The 21,785-nt window shown below is 32.1% G+C and overlaps 2 protein-coding genes across 2 annotated transcripts in view; one reads left to right on the top strand and one right to left on the bottom strand.

Moving 5' to 3' along the window:
* The window catches only part of CASK (calcium/calmodulin dependent serine protein kinase), a 367,163-nt gene that overhangs the window by 181,276 nt on the left and 164,102 nt on the right, over positions 1-21,785 (top strand).
* On the bottom strand, positions 6,856-11,982 carry GPR82 (G protein-coupled receptor 82). The gene is made up of 2 exons (XM_074300814.1): positions 11,802-11,982; positions 6,856-8,044 (listed from the first exon to the last, which is right to left on the bottom strand). The coding sequence occupies exon 2, from the start codon at positions 8,009-8,011 to the stop codon at positions 6,998-7,000; it is 1,014 nt and encodes a 337-aa protein (XP_074156915.1). The 5' UTR covers positions 8,012-8,044; positions 11,802-11,982; the 3' UTR covers positions 6,856-6,997.

Genomic DNA, 21,785 nt, shown 5'->3' on the forward strand with positions numbered 1-21,785 from the left:
GGCCCTGGCCATGAACCTCCATGGTTCATGGCAACTAAAAATTGAGCCTGCTTCTTGTTTCTTGCTTTGGAATCCTATTTCTGGTGCCCTTTTATCTCTACCTTCACCTTTTACTAAGTAGACTTTAATTTTACTTCCAAACCCCATAATAAACCTCCTTTATCAATCTAGGTTTTCGGGTCTATAAATTCCATTACAGGGGACTCTGCGCTGCCACTAGACCTCATTTAACTCTGTATTCTTGTGCCAAATCCAAAGGGAGGTCTATTTGACTCCCTGTGCCCCAAATCTGCCACTAGACCTCAGTTAAACATAATTTCATTTAGGTACCCCAATTCTAAACCTCATCAGGATCAAATGGATCCATGGTTTGGTCCCAGGCTGAATGAGACTATGGTCTCCAAGAATCCAGCAAACAATGTGAGTTCTCAATCTCTCTCTCTCTCTCTCTCTCTCTCTCTCTCTCTCTCTCTCTCTCTCTCTCTCTCTCTCTCTCTCATACATACATACATACACACACGGCTCAGATATAGAGGGTAGACAGAGTCAGGATGCTGAGAGCGGGAACAAGTTCTGATCTGGTTCTGATAGGGTAGAGAGAGACATGGAGGACATTTGATAATTTGGGTTTACAGAATGGGGAGAGGCACCCAATATTCTGATGATATCTAAGATAGAAGGTCTTTCTCCTTCTCTGGATCATCATTAGGAGGGAAGAGTAGTGTTGCAGAATTGAGGCAGGACAATTAAAGGGAAATTGAATTAGGATAATTAAGGAAACTGAGTCAGGATAATAAAAGAGAACTGTGGCACAGTAGCTTTTGATTTTCAGGTAGCCATACAAAGACTTTTTGCCTCCTTTAATTCCTTTATTTTCCTTTAAAAGTACATACACAAATATGTATGTATTACATCTGAATATTTTGTTGTTTTCTTTCTTTCAACCCAAAACTACTTTAAGAGGAATGAGGAAGGAAATGAATGTCAATATTCCTGTATCCCATTTCTCTCCTGAAATTTCTCTAACTTATGCTGAGCATTGGACAGTTTGTGAGGAATAGACATACTATCCTAAACTCCTGCCAGTTATTATATATTGAATTGTGCATCAATATATCAAGCCATTTTAAAAAAATAACCTTTCTATCATGATTTATCTCAATAATAAACTTGAAGTCTTAAAATAGCATGTTAGCAAGCAACATCTTTATGCAAAGTATAGTTCATATGGTGGTTTTCTGTTTGAGTCATGTCTGTATAGGATGGCTTGCTGCTTTTAATCTTCTGCAGCTTTGTTTTAGCTTTTCTCAGAAACCTCCCTTTTGAATGTTTTTTGTGGGTATTCTTCCCTGAATAAGTTTCTTCACTGATCTTTACTGTGCACATGCTTGGCTGATGGCTAGCTATCCCCTCTGTTTTTCTTCCTCCTCATTCTCTGCCTCACTTGTACTTCTCTAGTTTAGCACTTTATTAGAAATGTACATAGAGCACATAATACTGTTATCCTTTTCAGGTTAATTATTACTGTTTCTTCTATTGTCTTTGATTTTTCATGTTCTATTTAGATATGCCCTAAACTTAACAAAAGTTTCTAGTATAAATACCATAATACTTCTGTCCGTGTTCTTTGCTTCACAGAGTTCAGTTGTCTCCATTACATTTATAAAATTCTTGAATTTAATTTCTATGGAAAGTTGAGTTCTTGTTAATAATACTTAGAAAAATCTTTAAAAGGTAGTCATGTGTAAACTGATTAATAGTACATTTTTAGAATCACCCCTTTATTGTCCTTCCTCCCCCACAACCTTAAATGTTTTTAAAATGTTTTTTGGATGGGGTTCCTTTAACTGCTATAATTTTACCCTTTTTCTACCCACCTAGCCAATGACATGTTTGTTTTGCCTCCTGATTTAGAAAATATCTAAGTCAAATAGATGACAAAATATATTAACTGTATATTTAGAATGATGTTAAATGTTTCTGCCCTGATTTGGCAATGTAATTTCTATTCTTATCAATAAGCAGAATACAATCCCTTAATGTAAAGCACCTGAGCAAATAATGCATTATAGAGAATAATGCTCACTGCTTTTCTTGGTGTGTGTGTGTGTGTGTGTGTGTGTGTGTACAGAGAGAGAGAGAGCATCAAAACAAGACATTCATTTTCCCACAAAAATCCTCTGTAAAGCGTTTCCTTTAGATCAGCTCAGACTTTCCAATTGGTTGCATGCAGTTTTCGATCACAACTACGGTATCTTTCATTTTTCCTCCATACTTTTCTAAAAAACCATGGCCTGCCTTTCCTAGTTCTCCAGGAAAACCAGCTGCCTGGAGAGCATTTAGCAGAAAGACAGAGAGAGAGACAGTTAGAATGCTACTTTTTAAATGCCAGTCTAAAATGCCCAAAGGCTATAGTGAACAAAATAGGACCAGCAGGATATATGGTGTTTCCCACTTTCATGGAAGGAATAAGAAAGCAATAAGACTTAGTAAACACACAATTCATGCCATTCTTGATTCCCTATATCCTACAAATATTTTAATCAAGCGGTATGAAGTTGATATGATTCACATGCCATTAATGTATTTTCTGTCCTGCTGGCTGGATTTTTCAGTATAGACAAATTAAAAAGAAGGGAGAGAAGGAAGAAGGAAAAGAAGAGAGGAAAGGAGAGAGGAAGAATAAATAAAAACTTCCCTATACATATTACTTGCCTTCTTCACTTGAGAAGCTTGAGTGAGAAGAAAGAGTTCTTCACAACACAAAAAAATTAGGGATCCCTAATCTAAAAAGTAAGGAAAATTAAAGTAATTCAAGTTTAATTTATTTATTTTTGTTATTACTTGGCTACACTCAGACTGACAGAAATTGAGGATAGGGTGGTGGCAGTAGGAGTATCAATGACAGAAAAAATTAACTAAAAGTAATTTTGGGAAGAATAGAAGAAAAAGGAAGTAAAGTTAAAAGGATAAATTTTCTTTTCTGTGAAGTTTCTTGTACTTTTTAATCTGCAAGGCATACATATTTCTAAAATATTATATATGAATATATTTCACTTAAAATAGTACAAAAATAAAAATTTATAGTTTGTGGTTGACAGCTTTACAAAAATAACTACAGTGATTTTCTACTATATATTTATCTCCTCTATTCACCTAACTTCTATTTGATTTATATGTAATATTTAAGAATCATTTCTATTATATGGCAATATAAGAACATTATCACAAGAAAAACATGTCTGTAGTATGGTTAAGTGTCAAGTTCTTCAATTTAAAGTTTTCTTTCAGAATTAATAGCTCATAACAAATTGTACACATATATTTTTAAATATTTCTATATGCATATAGGTGGATATACATAGCCACTCATAAATAAATGGAGAGAGATTTAGGGGAAAGCCCTCTTTCTTATTCAGAACCTCTAATTTTCCTAATAACTTTGGCAATTAGAAAGGTCTCTGGAAGAAGGTGATGTTTGGTGAAAACAAGATGTTTCAAGAGGCAGATGTGAGAGGGAAAATCATACTAAGCATGAAAGAATCTGTTGTGTTTTTAGAGAATAACAAATAGTAAAGTTTTATAGAAATGCAGAATAAGGGAAGAAAGACAATGTATAATCAGCCTAGAAAAAAAAAAAAGACTAAAACTAGATTATGAGGGGTGGTTAAGGGATAATGACAATTGAATCTTCTTAAGTAGGGGACTGACATGGTTAAAATTATGCTTTAAGAATATCCATTTGACATCTTTGTAGATAAGAAAGAATAATTAGCATTTATATTAGCACTGTGAAATTTGTAAAGCATCATTTTATCCTCATAGTGACCCTGAAAAGTAGGTGGATGCTATTATTTTCCTAATTTTACAGATGAAAAAACTGAGGCAAGAAAAGATTGTGACGTGACCAGAGTCTTCCTGAGTCCAGCAGTCTCACCACTGTACTGCCTAGGTGCCTCTGAGATGAATTGGAAAGTAAAGAAAATGGATGCAAAGAGACCATCTAAAAAGTAATCAGTCTGATTCATAGATGGGAGACAAGAAGAAAGAGAAGTGGTACCTGCCCTTAAGGAGCTTATATTCTAAAGGAGACAATAACCATATTCATAGATAGATGCAAAACACATGCAAGACAATTACAGGATAACTTGTGGTGAAAAGAGGGAAATAATCCCTGAGAAATCCAGGAAAGGCCTCGTGAAAATGGACATCTCACATATCTAGAACTATAAGAAGAAAGGCCATTTTCTCTGAGAATTGGGATGAAAAAGAAGATTGTGAGTTAGATTTATTGGGAAAGATCTGGAACTGGATAAATAATAGCCACCAACATGTGTTTAGGATGAGAAAGAATTTGTAGTTTCTGGGTTTGTGTTTTGTTTTGTTTTTTGTTGTTTTTATATATATATATATATATATCCCCAGCTAAAAATAATTACAGAAGAATTATCATCTAAATTTATCTTCCATGTGGCTAGCAAGTGTTGTTTGTTTAATTTGCGAAATTGAGTTGAACATTTGATCAGGTTAAATAGTACTTGCCAAAATCCTAGTTGATTAGTCTTTATTTTATTTTATTTTATTTTTTAAAGTTCAACAAATGTGTTTAAAAAAAAAAAAAGTTGAGAAAAAGGAACCTGTGTAGAAACCAGTTGAAATACAATTTCTTAATCTTATAATTTGTTAATTACTTTGTAGTTGATGTTTTTATAAAATTGAATTCAGCACCTTCTTTTATTTTTAGGTACCTGGGCAAGTTATTTTATTTCTTGGTGACTCTACCGATTAAGCAGTCAAAAGTCTTAGTTAAATAATGACTGGTTTTTGCTGGATTTTTAAAGTAATTTACTTTTTGAAAAAAGGATTGAAGAAGATCCATAATTATGTTAATATGTAGATACACATAAACACATATACATTAAAAGTAACACAATTACTTTTAACAAATCATCCTAGGAAATTTTTATACAATAAAACTTAAAAGAGTAGTTTGATTAAATGATAAGAATCATTTCATGAATTTGTAAAATACTTGTCAACCATTGAAGATTATCTTTTAATAAATGAATCTGATAATTTTTTCCATCTAATAATAATGTTACATACAATACATAATGGTAATTATTCAAAACTCACAAAGAGATCAGTTAACTAGGTTCTGAAAAGCAGAGAAGAGGAGGGAGAGTTCTAGGATACAAAGTGGTTTGTACTTTAAGAGATGGGTATCAAATTCATTGGAGGAACATAGTTTGTTAGGGGAAAATACTTTGAAACAATGCTAGAGAGAACCAAATTTTGGTGGACCTTAAAAAATGTTAAGCTGAGGAGCTTATTTTTTTGGTGTAAGTAATATCAAACTATGAAGAGGAAATATATTTAATTATAATTAACTGAAAATACCAGAAATGTAGGATTTCTTCTATAATAGCAGGGTTTTATTTCTAAATTTATTATTTTTTTCATTTTTAAAAATTACCGAATTCTCTCCCTTCTTCCTGTCTCTCCATTAGCCATTGAGAGGACAATCAATATATAGTCAGACATGTGAAATCATGCAAAACATATTTCCTCATTAGTTATGTTGTAGAAAATGTTAAAAGCAAGAAAAATAAAGTGAAAGAATTAACTTTGATTTGTACTTAATTCATCATTTTTATAATGCTGTTATTGTGTACAATGTTCTCTTGGTTCTGCTCACTTCACTTTGCATCAGTTCATGTATAAGTCTTTCAGATTTTTCCAAAAAAAAAAAAAACAAAAAACCAATCTGTTTATCATTTCTTAAAGTACAGTAGTATTCCATCATCCAAACATAAAACATAGTTTGTTCCGTCATTCCAGTTGATGAGCATCCCCTCAATTTCTAAATCCTTATTCCTATAAAAAGAGCTGCTATAAATATTTTTGTACATATTGGTCTTTTTCCTTTCCTTTTTAAAAATCTCTTTAGGATACAAACGTAATAGTAGTATTGCTGGGTCAAAGGATATGCACAGTTTTATAGCCCTGTGGGCATAGTTCCAAACTGTTCTCCAGAATGGCAGCACTTACTGACAATTGCACCAACAGTGAATTAATGTTCCAATTTTTTAATATCCCTTCCAACATTTTGTCATTTCCCTTTTCTGTCAAGTTAGTTTATCTGATAGGTGTGAGATAGTCCCCCACAATTATTTTAATTTGCATTTCTCTAATCAGTAGTGATTAGAGATTAGTTCTAAAGATCTTTTTAAAAATGTCCTTATACTTTGATTTCTTCTTAAAAAAAAAAAAAAAACCTGCCTGTTCATATCCTTTGATCAATTGGAGAATGACTTTTATCTTTTTACATTTTTGTAAATACATATGTAATTATATATTTGAAAAATTAAGCCTTTATCATAAAAACTTGCTGTAATTTATTTTTCCTGGTTTACTACTTGCCTTCTAATCTTGACTTCATTGGTTTTGTTTGTGTAAAAAAGTTTTAATTCAGTGTAATTGGAAGTATCCATTTTACTCCCCATGGCCCTCTATTTGATTTTGATATAAAATCTTCCCTTATTCATAGATGTGACAGGTAGAGGTTTCCATGCTTCTCTAATTAACTTATGATACAGCTCATTATGTTAATCATGTTCACATTTTAATCATCTTGGTAAGTGTTGTGAAATGTTAAAAACCAAGATTTTCTTATGAATATGTGTATTCCGAATTCCAGGAGTTACTAACAATCATTTTTATGAACTTTTGTGTTTGCAGTAATAGATTGGTTTCTAGTTATGTAAACATTTTTATGATGGATTAATAAAATTACCATTGTTTCATTTTTATGTAGAAACTGAGCTAATGCCTTTGAAAATAACCACAGGCCCAATACCACAACTATAAATTGAATTGAATTTTGTATGTATTTTTTTGTATTTTATTGCATCAGCATAACTATAAGATAGTAATCATCCAGTTTCTTATTGATGTTTGTATGTGTACTTTCCCCATTCTCAGTGTGGATTTGATGCTAAGATACACTGCTTTCATGTGCTGAATTGGCCTTTCCAAAGAGATTATATAGTGTCTTTTTAAATGTTTTATCTAGTAAAAGGAATATAACAGGATCTGTGCTACTTCTGGCAGCAGCAAGACAGATGAGGAAATTTTTTATTTCCACTAAATGCACTAACTGTTGGCTGTCATTTGTTTTGTTTAGGGCATAAAAAATGGGTGTAAAAATACTATATGGAAGAAAGCAAACTATCAGTAGAAATTGAATGACTAAAAGGTGTGTTTTCACTGAATAGTAAATGGAATATTGTTTTGTAATAGTTGTGCTTTTCCTTATTTTTTTCAGATAGCTGACAAAAGAGTAGTATGACAAAAGTACCACTAGGAAACAAAAACCAACAAATGCAGTTCCAAAAAGTCTTGCATTCTGAGAAATGCCAGTACCACATTCTGACTCTTTACTGTAGCACATTTTCTTACTTCCTTGATTAAGTTCCACAACAGAGTAATAAACAGTAATAGGAATTACTGTGGCCAACACAGCTCCCCATATAAAACAGCACAGCTTTTTGGCAAATTTGGGCTGGCAGAATTTTTTTAGTATATGTCCATAAAATATTTTTTCATAGAATGATGCATGCTCTTCCTGGGTGAGGTCCTTTTTCATGAGGGTAGCATAACGGCTTATGGCAATCCAACTTAAAATGGTGAGACTAACAAACATGCTGACATGCAAGAACAGAGTCCCCAAGAAATTGATTACCTTGCATTCTACTGAATTGTATGTCCACTTAAATCCTTCTGTGAAATAGACACTCATAAAAGGCATAGCACTACATATAAGCAAATTTGCAGTCACAAGATTTATTAAGTAAATGTGTGTTGATGTTTTCCTAGCAATTTTTCTTAAAAATACCCATTGTGAGAATATGTTTCCCAGAAGGCCTAAAATGCACAGAAAGTTATAAATGACAGGTAAAACAATTAAAGAAGCCACTGATTGTTGAAGATCTGTTGAATTGTAATCCATTTTTATCAAATTTCCTTGTACGTGGTGCAGGATCTGGAATAGAATTGTATATAAGAGTTGAATTCATATTATAATTTTAAATAAGTATTTGGAGAAAATAATAATATAATTATATAGGGTATGTTATTGTTAAAATAGATGAAAAACATCAGTGTCTTCTTTATTCCAAGTAGTTGAATTGAATGAAAAACAACTAGCAAATTGCTTATTGTAATGGAAGATGCTTCTAATTAAAAAACAAACAAACAAACAAATAAATAAATAACTTTAGATTCAGTATTTGTTACTTTGTACAAAATAAATCTTAAATTCTTCAGATTTCATTTATTAAACTTAAGAGTAATAATTTCCTTTTTGTGAACAATAATTGTTGTTATTAATAATAGTGCATTTTATAAAGTGCAATTAATCAGAAAGAGGCCACATCTGATTCTGTTAAAAACGTATTTATAATAATATTAATTTTTAAAAATAAATATAGTTCAGTCAATAAACATTTGTTGAACAAATGTTTTATAATTCTATTATTTCCAAGTACGTGTTGATGGTAACAAAAAATTTATTAAAAATGTCTAATGAAGGTTCTTCAAACTAACAAACAGTAGGTTTCACCTGTCATCACACCTTCCAGAACATTGGATTTTATCTTGTCCTCCTCCTCCTCCTTTTAGATATAGAGTTAGAATTAAATCAGTACAACCATTGCTACTAGAAAAGGCTTATATGGGAAGTGAGGCAAGTGAACTTGCACAGCCCTCCCTCACTTAAGTCCAATTCACTTGCTTGTTGTGACATCATCTCCTTAAGGTCATGGTCCTCTTTGAGAATGAAGGACAAGCATCAACTTTTGTGAGCAAAGCTGGCTTGGAATTGGTCAGTTGGAAGACTTCCTGCTTTTCTCCCTTCCTCCTGCCTTCCTTCCCTAACTCCCTCCCCTTTTCTTTTCCTCCCTCCGCCCACATAGCTCTTAAAAGCATTTTTTTACACCTCTGAAATCTCAAGATATCTTGAGGTTCATTGGCTAGATGTCTTTCACAAGGATCAGATCTTAAAAACTAAAACCAGTCTGATTCTCATTGGCCACCAAGAGGTCTCAGACCAAGCTCCATTTAATTATTGTTTGGGTCCTGATTGATTCAGATTGAATGTAAATAGCAGTCCTTTCTGCTTTGGCCAGAAACTCTGAAGTTCTTCCCCTCCCAGATTCATTCATTCATTCATTTATGTTTTTTATATTTTTTTTTTGGGGGGGGGTGAAAGAGGAGATTCTTTGTCTCAGTTTTTACTTAGCCTTAATCACTGAATGGGTGTGGCCTCGAATTAGGACCTGTGGGAAATCTTAGCTTAAAAAGTCTTCCCCCTGCATCCAGGGCCATCTCCAGTCATCCTGATCTCTATTTGGCCACTGGGCCTGCATGGCTCTGGAAAGCGCAGTGAAGCAGGTGACCTTGCCCAGCCCTCCCTCACTTATATCCAACTCATTTGCATGTTCTGGCATCACCTCCCTGAGGTCATGGTCCTCTTCTAGAGGACAAATAACAAGAAGAAACTATGATTCCACTCACTATCTTCATGCCTTCCCAAACTAAAATACTCCTTTAAGGCTATCACTCCCTTATATATAAATATATTTTTCCATTATTAGATTATAAGCTCCATAAAGGCAGGACCTGATTTGCTTTCTTTATTGGTATCCTCAGGATTTATCACAATGTTTTGTGGCACAGAATAGGCAAAGACATACATTATTTTTATTATTTAATGAAGAAAAAGATTAGGTTTTTTTTTTCCTTAGAAAACCCTTTCTTTATTATTCAAGACTATATTTCAGTCCAGAAGACCAGAAAATGGTGGTCCTAAATTGAGTTGTAATCTGAAAACAAGGACAAAATGTAAATCACGAGGATGATGAGTGCTAATCAGAAATAGTGTACTTATCCACAAATACTCTTAATACTTTTTCCCCAAAATCATGTTTTAATATTTAAAATCCTATTATGAAAAATATTTTTCTCTGCTGATGGTTGAGGGCTGTGTGTCTCTATTGAACTATTTAAGGTTTTTCAAAGAAGAAACTTTTAATTACAACAAAGCATATGTACTTATTTTTCTTCTCAATTCCTTCAAAGGCCACACAAAGGCCCTGCAAGTCTTAGATAATGTTTTCTCCACTTTTGTTATAGAAAACTAGAGAAGGGTTGATTTTAAAAGACCAAAGAAAGAACCAGTGGGAATAGAGAAGATTTTGAACTAAGGTCTACTATTAGGAGCAGACAGAAAGTTCTAGTTACTTGTTTTCCCAGAATCTACCTCTTCTCTCAGCTTATAAGACTTCTCTCCTTCAATCACCTCTCACTCCCCCAGTGCCATAATATCCCAACTCACTTCCCATCTTCTCATCTCTTCTATGTCCTAGCCTTTCTTTATACAGTTGCAAAATTAGCATTTCTAAAATGTAGATCTAACCATATCATTCTTTGGTCACAATATTAAGTGGCTCTTCACTGCCTCTAGGAAAACCTATTACTTCGTTAGCCTTGTATTTATAATGCCTATTGTAGTGTTGGACTCACCTACTTTCTCAGACACTTCATTTTAATTACTATCCCATACGCTTTTTTAAAACTAAACTCTGATCTTGTTTTCTGAATTCAACATAGTATTGCCCTTCCATGCCTTTGTGTCCCCATGCCTATAATGTCCACTATTTTCACTTACGCACTTTAGATTTCTAGCTTTCTTCAAGATTCAGCTAAAGAGCCATCTCTTCTGAAAATATTTTTATGGTACTTTTTCTTATTGCTACTCTTATCCTTTTGAAATCACCCTCTTTTTATTTATCTCTGAAAATCTATCTTGCCAATAAAATATAAGCTTCTCAGAAGAACAGACTTTTTTGTCTTTATCTCTATAGTGGCTTTATACATAATTCTCAGTAAATGTTTATTGATCTGACTGCTCGCTTACTTTGTGACTTTCTTGCTTCGGTTTTAAAACTGCAAGAATCATCAATAAATGAATGAGATAGTGGTATAGCGGAAAAAGTACTAGACTTGGAGTCAGGAGGTACCTGGCTTTAAATCTTTTCCCTCCAACACTTCTTAACAGTGCAAAATACTAATAACTATAATACATACCTTAGGGATGGTTTAGAATATCAAGTATGTAAACTTCTTTTATAAACCTTAAAGTACTGTGAAAGTATAATAAGAAAGAGGGGGAAATAGTATTGATTCATCCTGTCAAAGAAACTTGAGTTTCTTTGGTACTCTTAAATTGGGCATAAAAAAACAAAAACAAAAAAATCTGAACACTCTTTTAATCTGCTTCTTAAAGAGAGACATTGGGGGGAAATGTGTATAATTTTGTAACATATATATTGAACAGCAAACTAATACTTTGAGCTTCATACTTGTTCTTTTTCAGTTAAAAAATTATGTTTAATAAAAACTCTAAACCAGAGGGAAAGAAATTTTTATAATTTTATATAAAGACAAAAGTATGAGTTGCACAAATTATTTTCTAATAAGAGGTTTTTGTTTATCTTTCTTCTTCAAATAGTAAAAATAGTAAAAAGTGCTTAAGTTTCATTGAATTAAATCATATGATATAAAATCTGTAAGACTTCTGCTTTTTTAATTGTAAGTTTCAATTTTGATGAATTCTTTTAATGTGTGTATAATATAATCATGTATTTTTTCATGAGTATTCTCAGAATTTAAAAAATTTTTGTTTCCCAAAATTTTCAACCTTTTTATTATCTAATAGATAAGTTAGCAATTTTCCTTACCTGTGTGAAATGCTGTAATTTTTAGATTCACCAATGATGGAATTCAAACTTCAGTTTCTCCAGTCACTATTCCAAAATTCCAAAAAAAAAACAGTCAAAAAAAAAAAAAGTCAGAAAAGCAGAGGCCGATTCTTTACAATTCTAGTAGATGTAGTTTCTTGGAAGAAAATCTTAAATTAAGTTGTTTAAGAAACAAAACAAACAAAAGAGCCTAGAGTTTGGTGTACAAGTCCAGTATTTATAGTAAATGTAACCATTGAGAAGGAATCTATTTTAGTTCCTTAAGATCTCAGGAAGTTAATAAACTGTAGTTCCTTATTGGTTATTTTAAGTTTTGGTTACTTATCTAACTCAAATTATGCAAAAAAAAAAAAAAAAGAAAAGAAAAAGAAAAAAGAAAGTGGAACCACTTAGTGTTGTTGTTTGTTTTTTGGGGTTTTTTTTTTGTTGTTGTTGTCGTTTGTTTGTTGGTTTGTTTCCCCCACAGAGAGAAAAATGTCTGAAGTTTGGTTAGTCATGTTATAGTTACATAGAATTGGTTACAGGGATGACTGAACACGAATGTGAAAAGGATCAGGTGGTAGTTCATCTCCCCAAAATTAAGATGATTCAAACCAGATGTTTAATTGATGACAGCTCACTAGCATTCTCTTTTTACCTGCAGGATATTCTTCCCACCATGGATCATAGCATATTAATGCTGTCCAAGGTTTTTTTGGCAAAAATACCGGAGTGCTTTGCCATTTCCTGCTCCAGTGGATTAAGTCAGACTTTTAAATGACTTGCACAGGGTCACACAGCTAGTAAGAGTCTGAAGCTAGACTTGAACTTGCCAATATTTTGGTGTGTATATATGGGAATCTTCATTTCAGAAAAAGTTGTAAAAATTAGATTACGGATATTAGAAAGTTGGAGGGCAAAGGCTACTCTAATAACCTAATACTGAATCAATGAAACCTCCATCTAATTTTCAAATGAAGGCCACCAAACATGCAAATAAATGCAGATACAAACACTCCCTTTTTCCACTGAAGTACAGTATGTTAGCTCTGAAAGGGACCTAAAGGACACTCTAGGCAGCCTCATTTTACAAATGAGAAAACTGAAGTCCTAGTGATTTAAATTACTTATCTAAGATACATAGCTAATAATTGGTAATTCTGGAGTTTATATTTGTGAATTAATTCAGTGTTCTTTCCATGTTGCCACATAGTCTTCTTAAGTGAGGATATGGAAAAGAAAAAGCTGATATTCTAAATATCTTTGTTGCATAAGTTACATATTTTATTTATTTTATACATTTAAATTAATTCAGTAATTTTGCCATTTGGTATTTTTTGAGTACTTTTGTTATTTCCCATAATTCCAAAAACTTTTACAGACCATTTTTTGTAATCTTCTTTTCCCCAATATATTTCCTCAAAAGAAAGGGTAATTAAAATAGTATTGTAGTAGTTCACATGAAAGACAGTGAGTGCATGCTTACACTACTACCACTTTTTTTTTTTTTAAATGAACCAAAGAAGAAAGAACCCCACCATAGAAACATATAATGGGAACAGGAAAGACCAAGGCTCATCTTCAGAGTAAGACACCGAAGTTAAAAAACAAAACAAAACAACAACAACAACAAAAACTTTCTATCCCAAAGAGGATAAATAGGAAAACTTTTTTTAAAACATATTTTTAAATCAAATGAGAAACATTGAGGACCAACTAAAACTAAATAAATAAATTTTAAAAACATCCAAGAAAAACATGAACATTATAGAAAACAAAGATGACTACAGCTTTACAAGGCTGGGAAAATAGTGATAGTAGGAACATAAATGGGGAAGTTAGAAGAAGGCACAGGTGCAGGGGAAAGTTGACAAGTTTAGTTTTGAAAATGTTGAATTTAAGGTACAGTTCTTAGGGAGTGCTTAAGACTCAGTATATAGATTGGGGGGAATCTATAAAAATGATAAAGACATAAGAATAAATGATCATTCAGAGAACAAGAGGATTGGGAAGTGACTTCACATTTATTTAGGGAGCAAAAGGAAGATGAGGGTGAATTGGCAGAAATGAAGAAATGACCAGACAATTAGGAGGAGAACCAGAAGAGAGAATTGTTAATAGTTACCCAATTGGTACTAAAAAGTCAGAAAGGATAAGGACTGAGAAAAGTTCATGGGATTTAGCAACTCAAAAGTCATTTGTAATCTTTAAATTTTCAGTACAGTCATGGGATCAGAAAACAGGTTGCAAAGGTTTGAGAAGTAAGGAAGTGGCAAAGTATTGAGGAAGTAGGCCAAGGAGAAGTCATTGCTAAATGTAGTCTGAATATATACTTGATACCCAGTATTGTGTTACATAAATTCTTTTAAAAAGGACATGTATGGGTTTCAAAGAAACATTGGAAAGAATCACTGTGATTGTGGACAAATCACTTTACCTCCATCTATCTTTGTTTTTATTCTCTGTAAAAATAGGATATTGATAACAACTATCTCCCAGGGATATTGTGAGGATGAAATGTGATGATATTTGTACAGATCTTTCATTAATCTTAATGACTATAAGTATTAGATGTTATCATCATTATTACCAAATGAATTATTGATGATATTAGAGAATACAAGTAAGCAAAAAAGATGGATGGACGGATGATAGATAGGTAGGTAGATAGATAGATGGATAGATTGATAGAGAGAGAGATAGATGTATTTGTATAGAAAATATACTTTGAAGAGGGTAAGAGTACTAACAACTTGGAATATCAGAAAAGGTTTCATATAAAAAATTGCATCTGAACTTATCCTTAGAAATAGGAATTTTAAAATCTGGGATTGAGTTAATTAAGTTTCTGGCAATCAGAAACATCTTTTATAAAGACTCAGAGATGACACTTGAGTTAAAGGAACAGGAAATGGGCAAGTTTGGCTAGATTATAAAAGGGAGTGTAATAAACCTAGAAAAGCCAGCCAGAAACAGATGTAGAAGGAGGTTTCATATATGAGTCTGAGAAGTTTATAATTTTATTCTAAGTGTGACAGAGTGTCATTGGAAATTATTGTAATATTTGCAATATTCATTTTGGGGGGAATTATACACAATCATTTGTCTTCCCCTGGTCTTTTGCTTGATATGTCAAAGTCTAGGACCAGAAAGTTGCTCATTTGATTGAACCTTGATATAGATAATAAAGTTCCTTCTCTCTCTTGTTTCCTATTTATCCAGTATAAAACTTAATACCCTCTCACCCCCTGCACACACACACATACACATACAGAGATTTGATTGCATATTGTTTCCTTACTAAATTGTGAGCTGCTTGGAGTTAAGATCTATCTTTTGCCCCTTTTTGTTTAGTATTTTGCACAAAGCCTGGCATGTAGGAGGTACTTTTGACTGATATATAACAACTGCAAGTAGAGCCATGTCAGTGGATTGCTGGGTCAAACAGTATTTGTTTGCCCATGATCTTTGGATACATAGAACTATAAATATTCAATTTCTGAGGTCCTGTGAAGCTCTTTAACCATGATGGAAACCCTTCCATATATATTTCCTGGCTAGTTCAGTTATAGCAAAAATTTCTTTCCTTTCCTATTCCAAATTTCAACAGTAGAGAAAATACTGTCATATTGAACTCTCAAAGTTGATTTGTTGATGTTGATGTTCTACTGTTTCCATTATAGTGAGAATTCAGAGTCCTAGTCATTATTTTTACTGAAAAAGACCTTAAGCGGATAAGCAAATCACTTAATCCTCTATTATCCAAAAATAAAATGAAGTTTTAATGTTCATCCCTATTTTTGTCATTGAATTTTTGGAAGAAAAAATGAAATTTGAGCTATTAAATTAAAGTGGGGAGAATACAGTTGGAGACATTTATTTCAGTACAAAATTTTGAAGCAATATTAAGGAACTTTCACTGAATAAAATAATGATGAGCCTTTATTAAAAAAAAAAAAAGAATAAACCATTAACTTTTTTTAGCAGACACAGTTTTTTATATCTTTGACTGTAGCTTAATTGAATTAATTTATTACAAGCAGCAATGGAAAAGTACAGTTAATATAAGTAAGCTGTAGTGTATTGTCAATGACAGTTTGTGCACAAAAAGCAGCTTTAAAAACATTGACATTTGGTTGGAGAAGGAGTCTTAGAGTTACACTGATACAGATCTAAAAGGCTACTACTCCTTTATTTGTTGTATTCGCTATAGAATTCAATTTATGTGTAGGACAAAAACCTTGGTTTATAGAAGAATATGGATAATTTTTTTCACAGGTTGAGAAAGGCATGTGGATAAGATGTGATCCTTACCCATGAGAATGAATTAACCATATTGATAAAATTATGCATCCATTGATGATGATAAAAGTTATAAAATTCTCCATACTGATAAAATGGCTTCATGATGCCACTTCACTGAAATTACTTCATCTATAAATGAGTACAATAAACTCTCATTTAAAATATTGGGAAATAAGATGTGAAATACTTTTTAATCTGCCTCTGGTGAATTAATATTTTCTCTGGATTTTCTATACTCATATCAGTAATTTTCAAAGATTTCTCATACATTTAATACTGAATACTGAATAGAATTTGAAATCTCTGTTCAGATAAATGTTATTTCAAAATTTGTGCAATAGGGAAAATATGAATATTAAATATGATACTCCTAATAAAGATGTTCTGCTAAATAGAAAAATAATTGTCAGGAAAGAACTTCCAGTAAAATTAATCATTTAATATATATCATTTCAATTTGCTTTCACTTTTCTGAAAAAAGTGATGTCACTCAAATAGAAATATGAGCCATTAAACCATAACATAAGAATCCCTGCAAGCTACATATTGACAGTTTTAAATGTAATGTTATCTGTTTTAGGGTTTTTATATATTTTTTAATTTTGCTAAATATTTCTCAATTACATTATAATCTGGATGTGACTGTACTTGAAGAGGGCAGTATGTTTGACACCTTTACTCTAAAGGAATTTTTTAAAAATCTAAGATATTGTCCACAAAGGGTTTATTTATATTTTTATTGGGAAGAAGAAAAGACACATGGAACAAGAATATAAGCCAAAAGGTATTTTAAAAACATGTGTAGATGAAAAATGCTTTAATATCAGGAAACAAATGAAACAGTGTAGTAAGTTGTAGAAGGTGATAGAGTTGAAATTTGGCCTGAATTTTGATGAATAATAGTATTTGGATAGGAAGAGAGGTAAAGAAGGTCATTCCAGGGAAAGAAAACAGTATGAAAAGACTCAGAAGTGAAATAAACACATTTAATTTGATGGGCATTAAGAAAACAATATGAATGAAAGTTCTAAGAGAGAAGTAATTAAAAGCAAGACCAGGTTACATTTTAAATCCTATTTCAATACATACTGGTTGCAGTTAAATCAAGCATTTCTGCCTTTTAAGAAATAGATTTTTAAAAAAAGAGTCCTAATGCTAATTATATTATTTCAGCAATCTCAGCTTAAATGTTTTGTAAATTTAGTAACATTCAATTTCCTGATTAAGGTGTTGGGTATGGGGAGAAATAATATTTTCTTCATGACTGAGAAATAATGTTACAAATGTGATAGAAAAATATGAGTTGGTAAAAATATGACTTTATATACAATCAAATACTCAGTGGATCTTTTAAATCATAAATTTGGAAATTCTGTACAACAGAGCAACTGCCAACTCACCCATGGCTTCCCTTCCTGTGCATCCCTCATTCATTCTTTCTCATGAGCGTGTGAGAGCCTGCACACTAAAGCCTATCAACATTATTCCTTATAAAAATAAACATAAGTGAGTAATGATGATAGAATTTTTGTGTAGCCAAAATGTGAAGACCAAAGTCATGGGAGGTCAGGCTCGTTGAGGGCCAGTTTATAAGGATATTTAAATATAAGAGTGTGAGTTAGATGAGTTTTCTCTCTGGGAAAGAAATGGAATGACCTGAGATTTATTAGATGACTTCAACAAGTAGTTAGATTGGGTGATAAAGATAAATAGAATGAATTTCAAATGATGTTATTTTATGCAATTAATATATACATATATATATAAACAAGATATTATTTGTTATGTATAAGGAAAAAATGCAAGTAAAATAGTGTTTAAGGAAAAAGCAATAGAGTATCTTATAAATTGAGTGATATTGTACTAATATTGTTGTATAGCAGCAAAACTAAATTAAAGAATGAAAGAATATCACAAAGATAGCTATTGAAAGATGAGTAGTGGATGTGAGCAGATATATAGCATATAGCCATTGAGGGACACCAAAGAAAAAAAAAAGTAGAAATAGACTTTCTATATCAGCATTACCTGTGGTGTGTAATAAAGAAAAGCTGGAGGCTATTTTAACAAGATAAAGGATAACATGAGGTATTTTATTTATTTCATTGTCAAAAATATTTAATAAAGTCCTAGAATTGCTATTGTATTGGCAATAAATTGTAAAGCATAGGAAATAATAGAGAAGTTTGCATATGATAGGGTTATATAAACTAAGAGGTTCCACTAAAAACCATTAAAACAGTATTTTCCATTAAGTATCAGGAATAAACCCACAAAAAGCATCATCTTCTTGTTGTATTAACAACAAAACACAACAGAGATAGCAAAAATTAAAAATTTTGATTCAAAGAAACTACAAAATATTTGCAAGTCCAACTACTCACACACACACACACACACACACACACACACACACACACACACACAAGTAATATAAGTTAAAACTCCAAAATATTCAGTATAGAAATGAAGGAGAGACTTTTCTGTTGACATTTGTGCTGTGCTAATATATTGAAAATGATGTAATAGTATCTAATTTAAGTTTTTAAAAAATTGTCATATTAGTCATCCACCAAATGATAACTTTATAGAGCTAGATGAAATATTAACAAAATTCATCTGGTGTGAGCTAGCTGATTTCAGAAAAGCCTGGAAAGACTTACATGAATTGATACTGAGTAAACTGAACAGAATGAGAATTATTACACAGTAATAACAAGATAATGCGATGATCAACTATGATAGACTTTGCTCTTCTCAGCAGTACAATGATTCAAGGCAATTCCAATAGCCTTGGGATGGAAAGCGCCATCTGCATCCAGAAAGAGAATTTATGGAGATTGAATATAGATCAAAGCAAAACTATTTTCATGTTTTTGGTTGCTTTTTCTTTCACATTGTTTTCCCCTTTTGTTCTGATTTTTCTTTCACAGTATGGCTAATATGGAAATTTTTTTATTTATTTAAATGGCTATATATTTAAAATGCTATATATGTATAACCTTAGAAAAAAGTGTTGTTTCTTAACCAGAAAAAAATTTAAAATGTATCTGGTAAAGCAAAAAGTAAAAAATCTTAAGGGAAATAATGAAAAAGTAAGAATAAGAGAAAATTTTAAGACCAGATATAACTATATGGTATCAAGTCTACCATAACATGCCACACTGTACTATACCATTCTGTCACAAAACAGTGATATACCCACATACATACATATCCATAAATACATGTATGTATATATATATATATATATACATACATATACATATACAGTTTTACATACATGTGTGTATGCATGCACATGCTCTTGTCTGGGTCCATTTATGAATTTCATTCTGTTCTTTTCTGTGTACTTTTAAACGTTTAACTGATGTGCGTTTAGTGTGTGTGTGTGTGTGTGTGTGTGTGTGTATATATATATATTTTTTTTTTTGGTATTAGTAGCTTTCCTATATTTTACCACCTCAGAAATAAAGTATCTCTCTTATCACACAAAAAATATAGTCCAACAAATATATTTGTGTTGTATCACTCTTGTCTGAAAATGCCTCTCATTCTGCACTTCTATTCTCTTATCTCTCTTTCAAGACTTTATCATCCTATAGTAGGTCATTATATTGATCAGAGGTCTTGAGCCTTTAGCACTGTTATGATCATTGTATAAATATTGTTTTTGGTTCTGCTTACTTAACTCCATTTATAAAAGTCTTCCCTTTTATAAGAGTCTTATTCAGCCATTCCCCCTATTAATGGATACCAACTATGTTTCCAGTTCTTTATTATAACAAAAAGTATTGTTTGGAATGTTTGTATATTTGCATCCTCTCTTTCCTTTTCGTTGATTATATGACTTACTAGAAGTATTATTGAGTCAAAGAATATACACAATTTAGAAACTTTGGATGTATAGTTGCAAATGGCTTTCTTGAGCAGTTGGACCAATTTCCATGTCTACCAATAGTATATTAGGATGTGTCCTGGTATAGTCTAACTTTCTTAAAATCTTAGACTGGTTAATATTTTATATCTTTAATCTATAGTCATCAGAGATATATCTGTTTTTTTCCTCCTGACTTAACTTTCTTTGGTTTTGATAGCAAAGCCATATTTTTCTCATAGAATTTTTAGAATGCAGCTTATTTATTTTAAGAAATATGTAAAATTGGAGTTAATTGTTTGAACATTTGATAGTATTGATCTGCATATTCATGTCATCCTGGAATTTTTGCCATTGGGAAATCATTTATGGCTTACTCAATTTCTTTTCCTCAGATTAGGTTATTTGGATTCTCTGTTTCTTGCTCTGATGATTTATGTATTTTATATTTTTATAAATGTTGATTTTAGTTATTTTTGCTATTACATAATCAAGCAAAATACTTTTATTTAAGATTTTAAGGTGGAAAGAAAATGCTACCCTGCACTGATGAAGTTGTGTAAAGGGCTAATATTCTTTTTTAAAATTAATTTTTATAATTATAACATTTTTTGACAGTACATATGCATAGGTAATTTTTTTTTTACAACATTATCCCTTGTACTCCCTTCTGTTCCGAATTTTTCCCCTCCTTCCTTCCATCCCCTCCCCTAGATGGCAGGCATTCCCATCCATATTAAATATCTTATAGTATATCCTAGGTACAATATATATGTGCAGAACCGAATTTTGTTGTTGTTATTGTTGCAAAGGAAGAATTGTATTTGGAAGGTAAAAATAATCTGGGAAGAAAAAAATAATATTAATAATACTCACAATTTACACTCATTTCCCAGTGTTCCTTTTCTGGATGTAGCTGATTCTGTCCATCATTGATCAATTGGAATTGGATTAGCTCTTCTCTATGTTGAAGATATCCACTTCCATCAGAATGCATCCTCATACAGTATCATTGTTGAAGTGTATAATGATCTCCTAGTTCTGCTCGTTTCACTCAGCATCAGTTGATGTAAGTCTCTCCAAGCCTCTCTGTATTCCTCCTGTTGGTCATTTCTTACAGAACAATAGTATTCCATAACCTTCATATACTATAATTTACCCAACCATTCTCCAATTGATGGGCATTCATTCATTTTCCAGTTTCTAGCCACTACAGAAAGGGCTGCCACAAACATTTTGACGCATACAGGTCCCTTTCCCTTCTTTAGTATTTCCTTGGGATATAAGCCCAATAGCACTGGTCAAAGGATATGAACAGACAATTTTCAGATGATGAAATTAAAACTATTTCCACTCATATGAAAGAGTGTTCCAAATCACTATTGATCAGAGAAATACAAATTAAGACAACTCTGAGATATCATTACACACCTGTCAGATTGGCTAAGATGACAGGAACAAATAACGATGAATGTTGGAGGGGCTGTGGGAAAACTGGGACACTGATGCATTGTTGGTGGAGTTGTGAAAGAATCCAACCACTCTGGTTAGCAGTCTGGAATTATGCCCAAAAACTTATCAAAATGTGCATACCCTTTGACCCAGCAGTGCTACTAAAGGGCTAATATTCTGAGTTGATGCACTGAGGTCTGACAACCAAGCACTAAGGCTAATTATTAATTGGACAATCCTCTATTAGCATATTCTTGGAAAATGGCCCTTCCCACAATTCTGTGCTGGTCCAATCTTTTGGTGTATACCAAATTGTGGGAAGGATTAGGGGGTGGAGTAAGACAAGACAG

Source organism: Sminthopsis crassicaudata, chromosome 3 (assembly GCF_048593235.1).
Source record: "Sminthopsis crassicaudata isolate SCR6 chromosome 3, ASM4859323v1, whole genome shotgun sequence".
In the NCBI taxonomy this organism is placed as follows: Eukaryota; Metazoa; Chordata; class Mammalia; order Dasyuromorphia; family Dasyuridae; genus Sminthopsis; species Sminthopsis crassicaudata.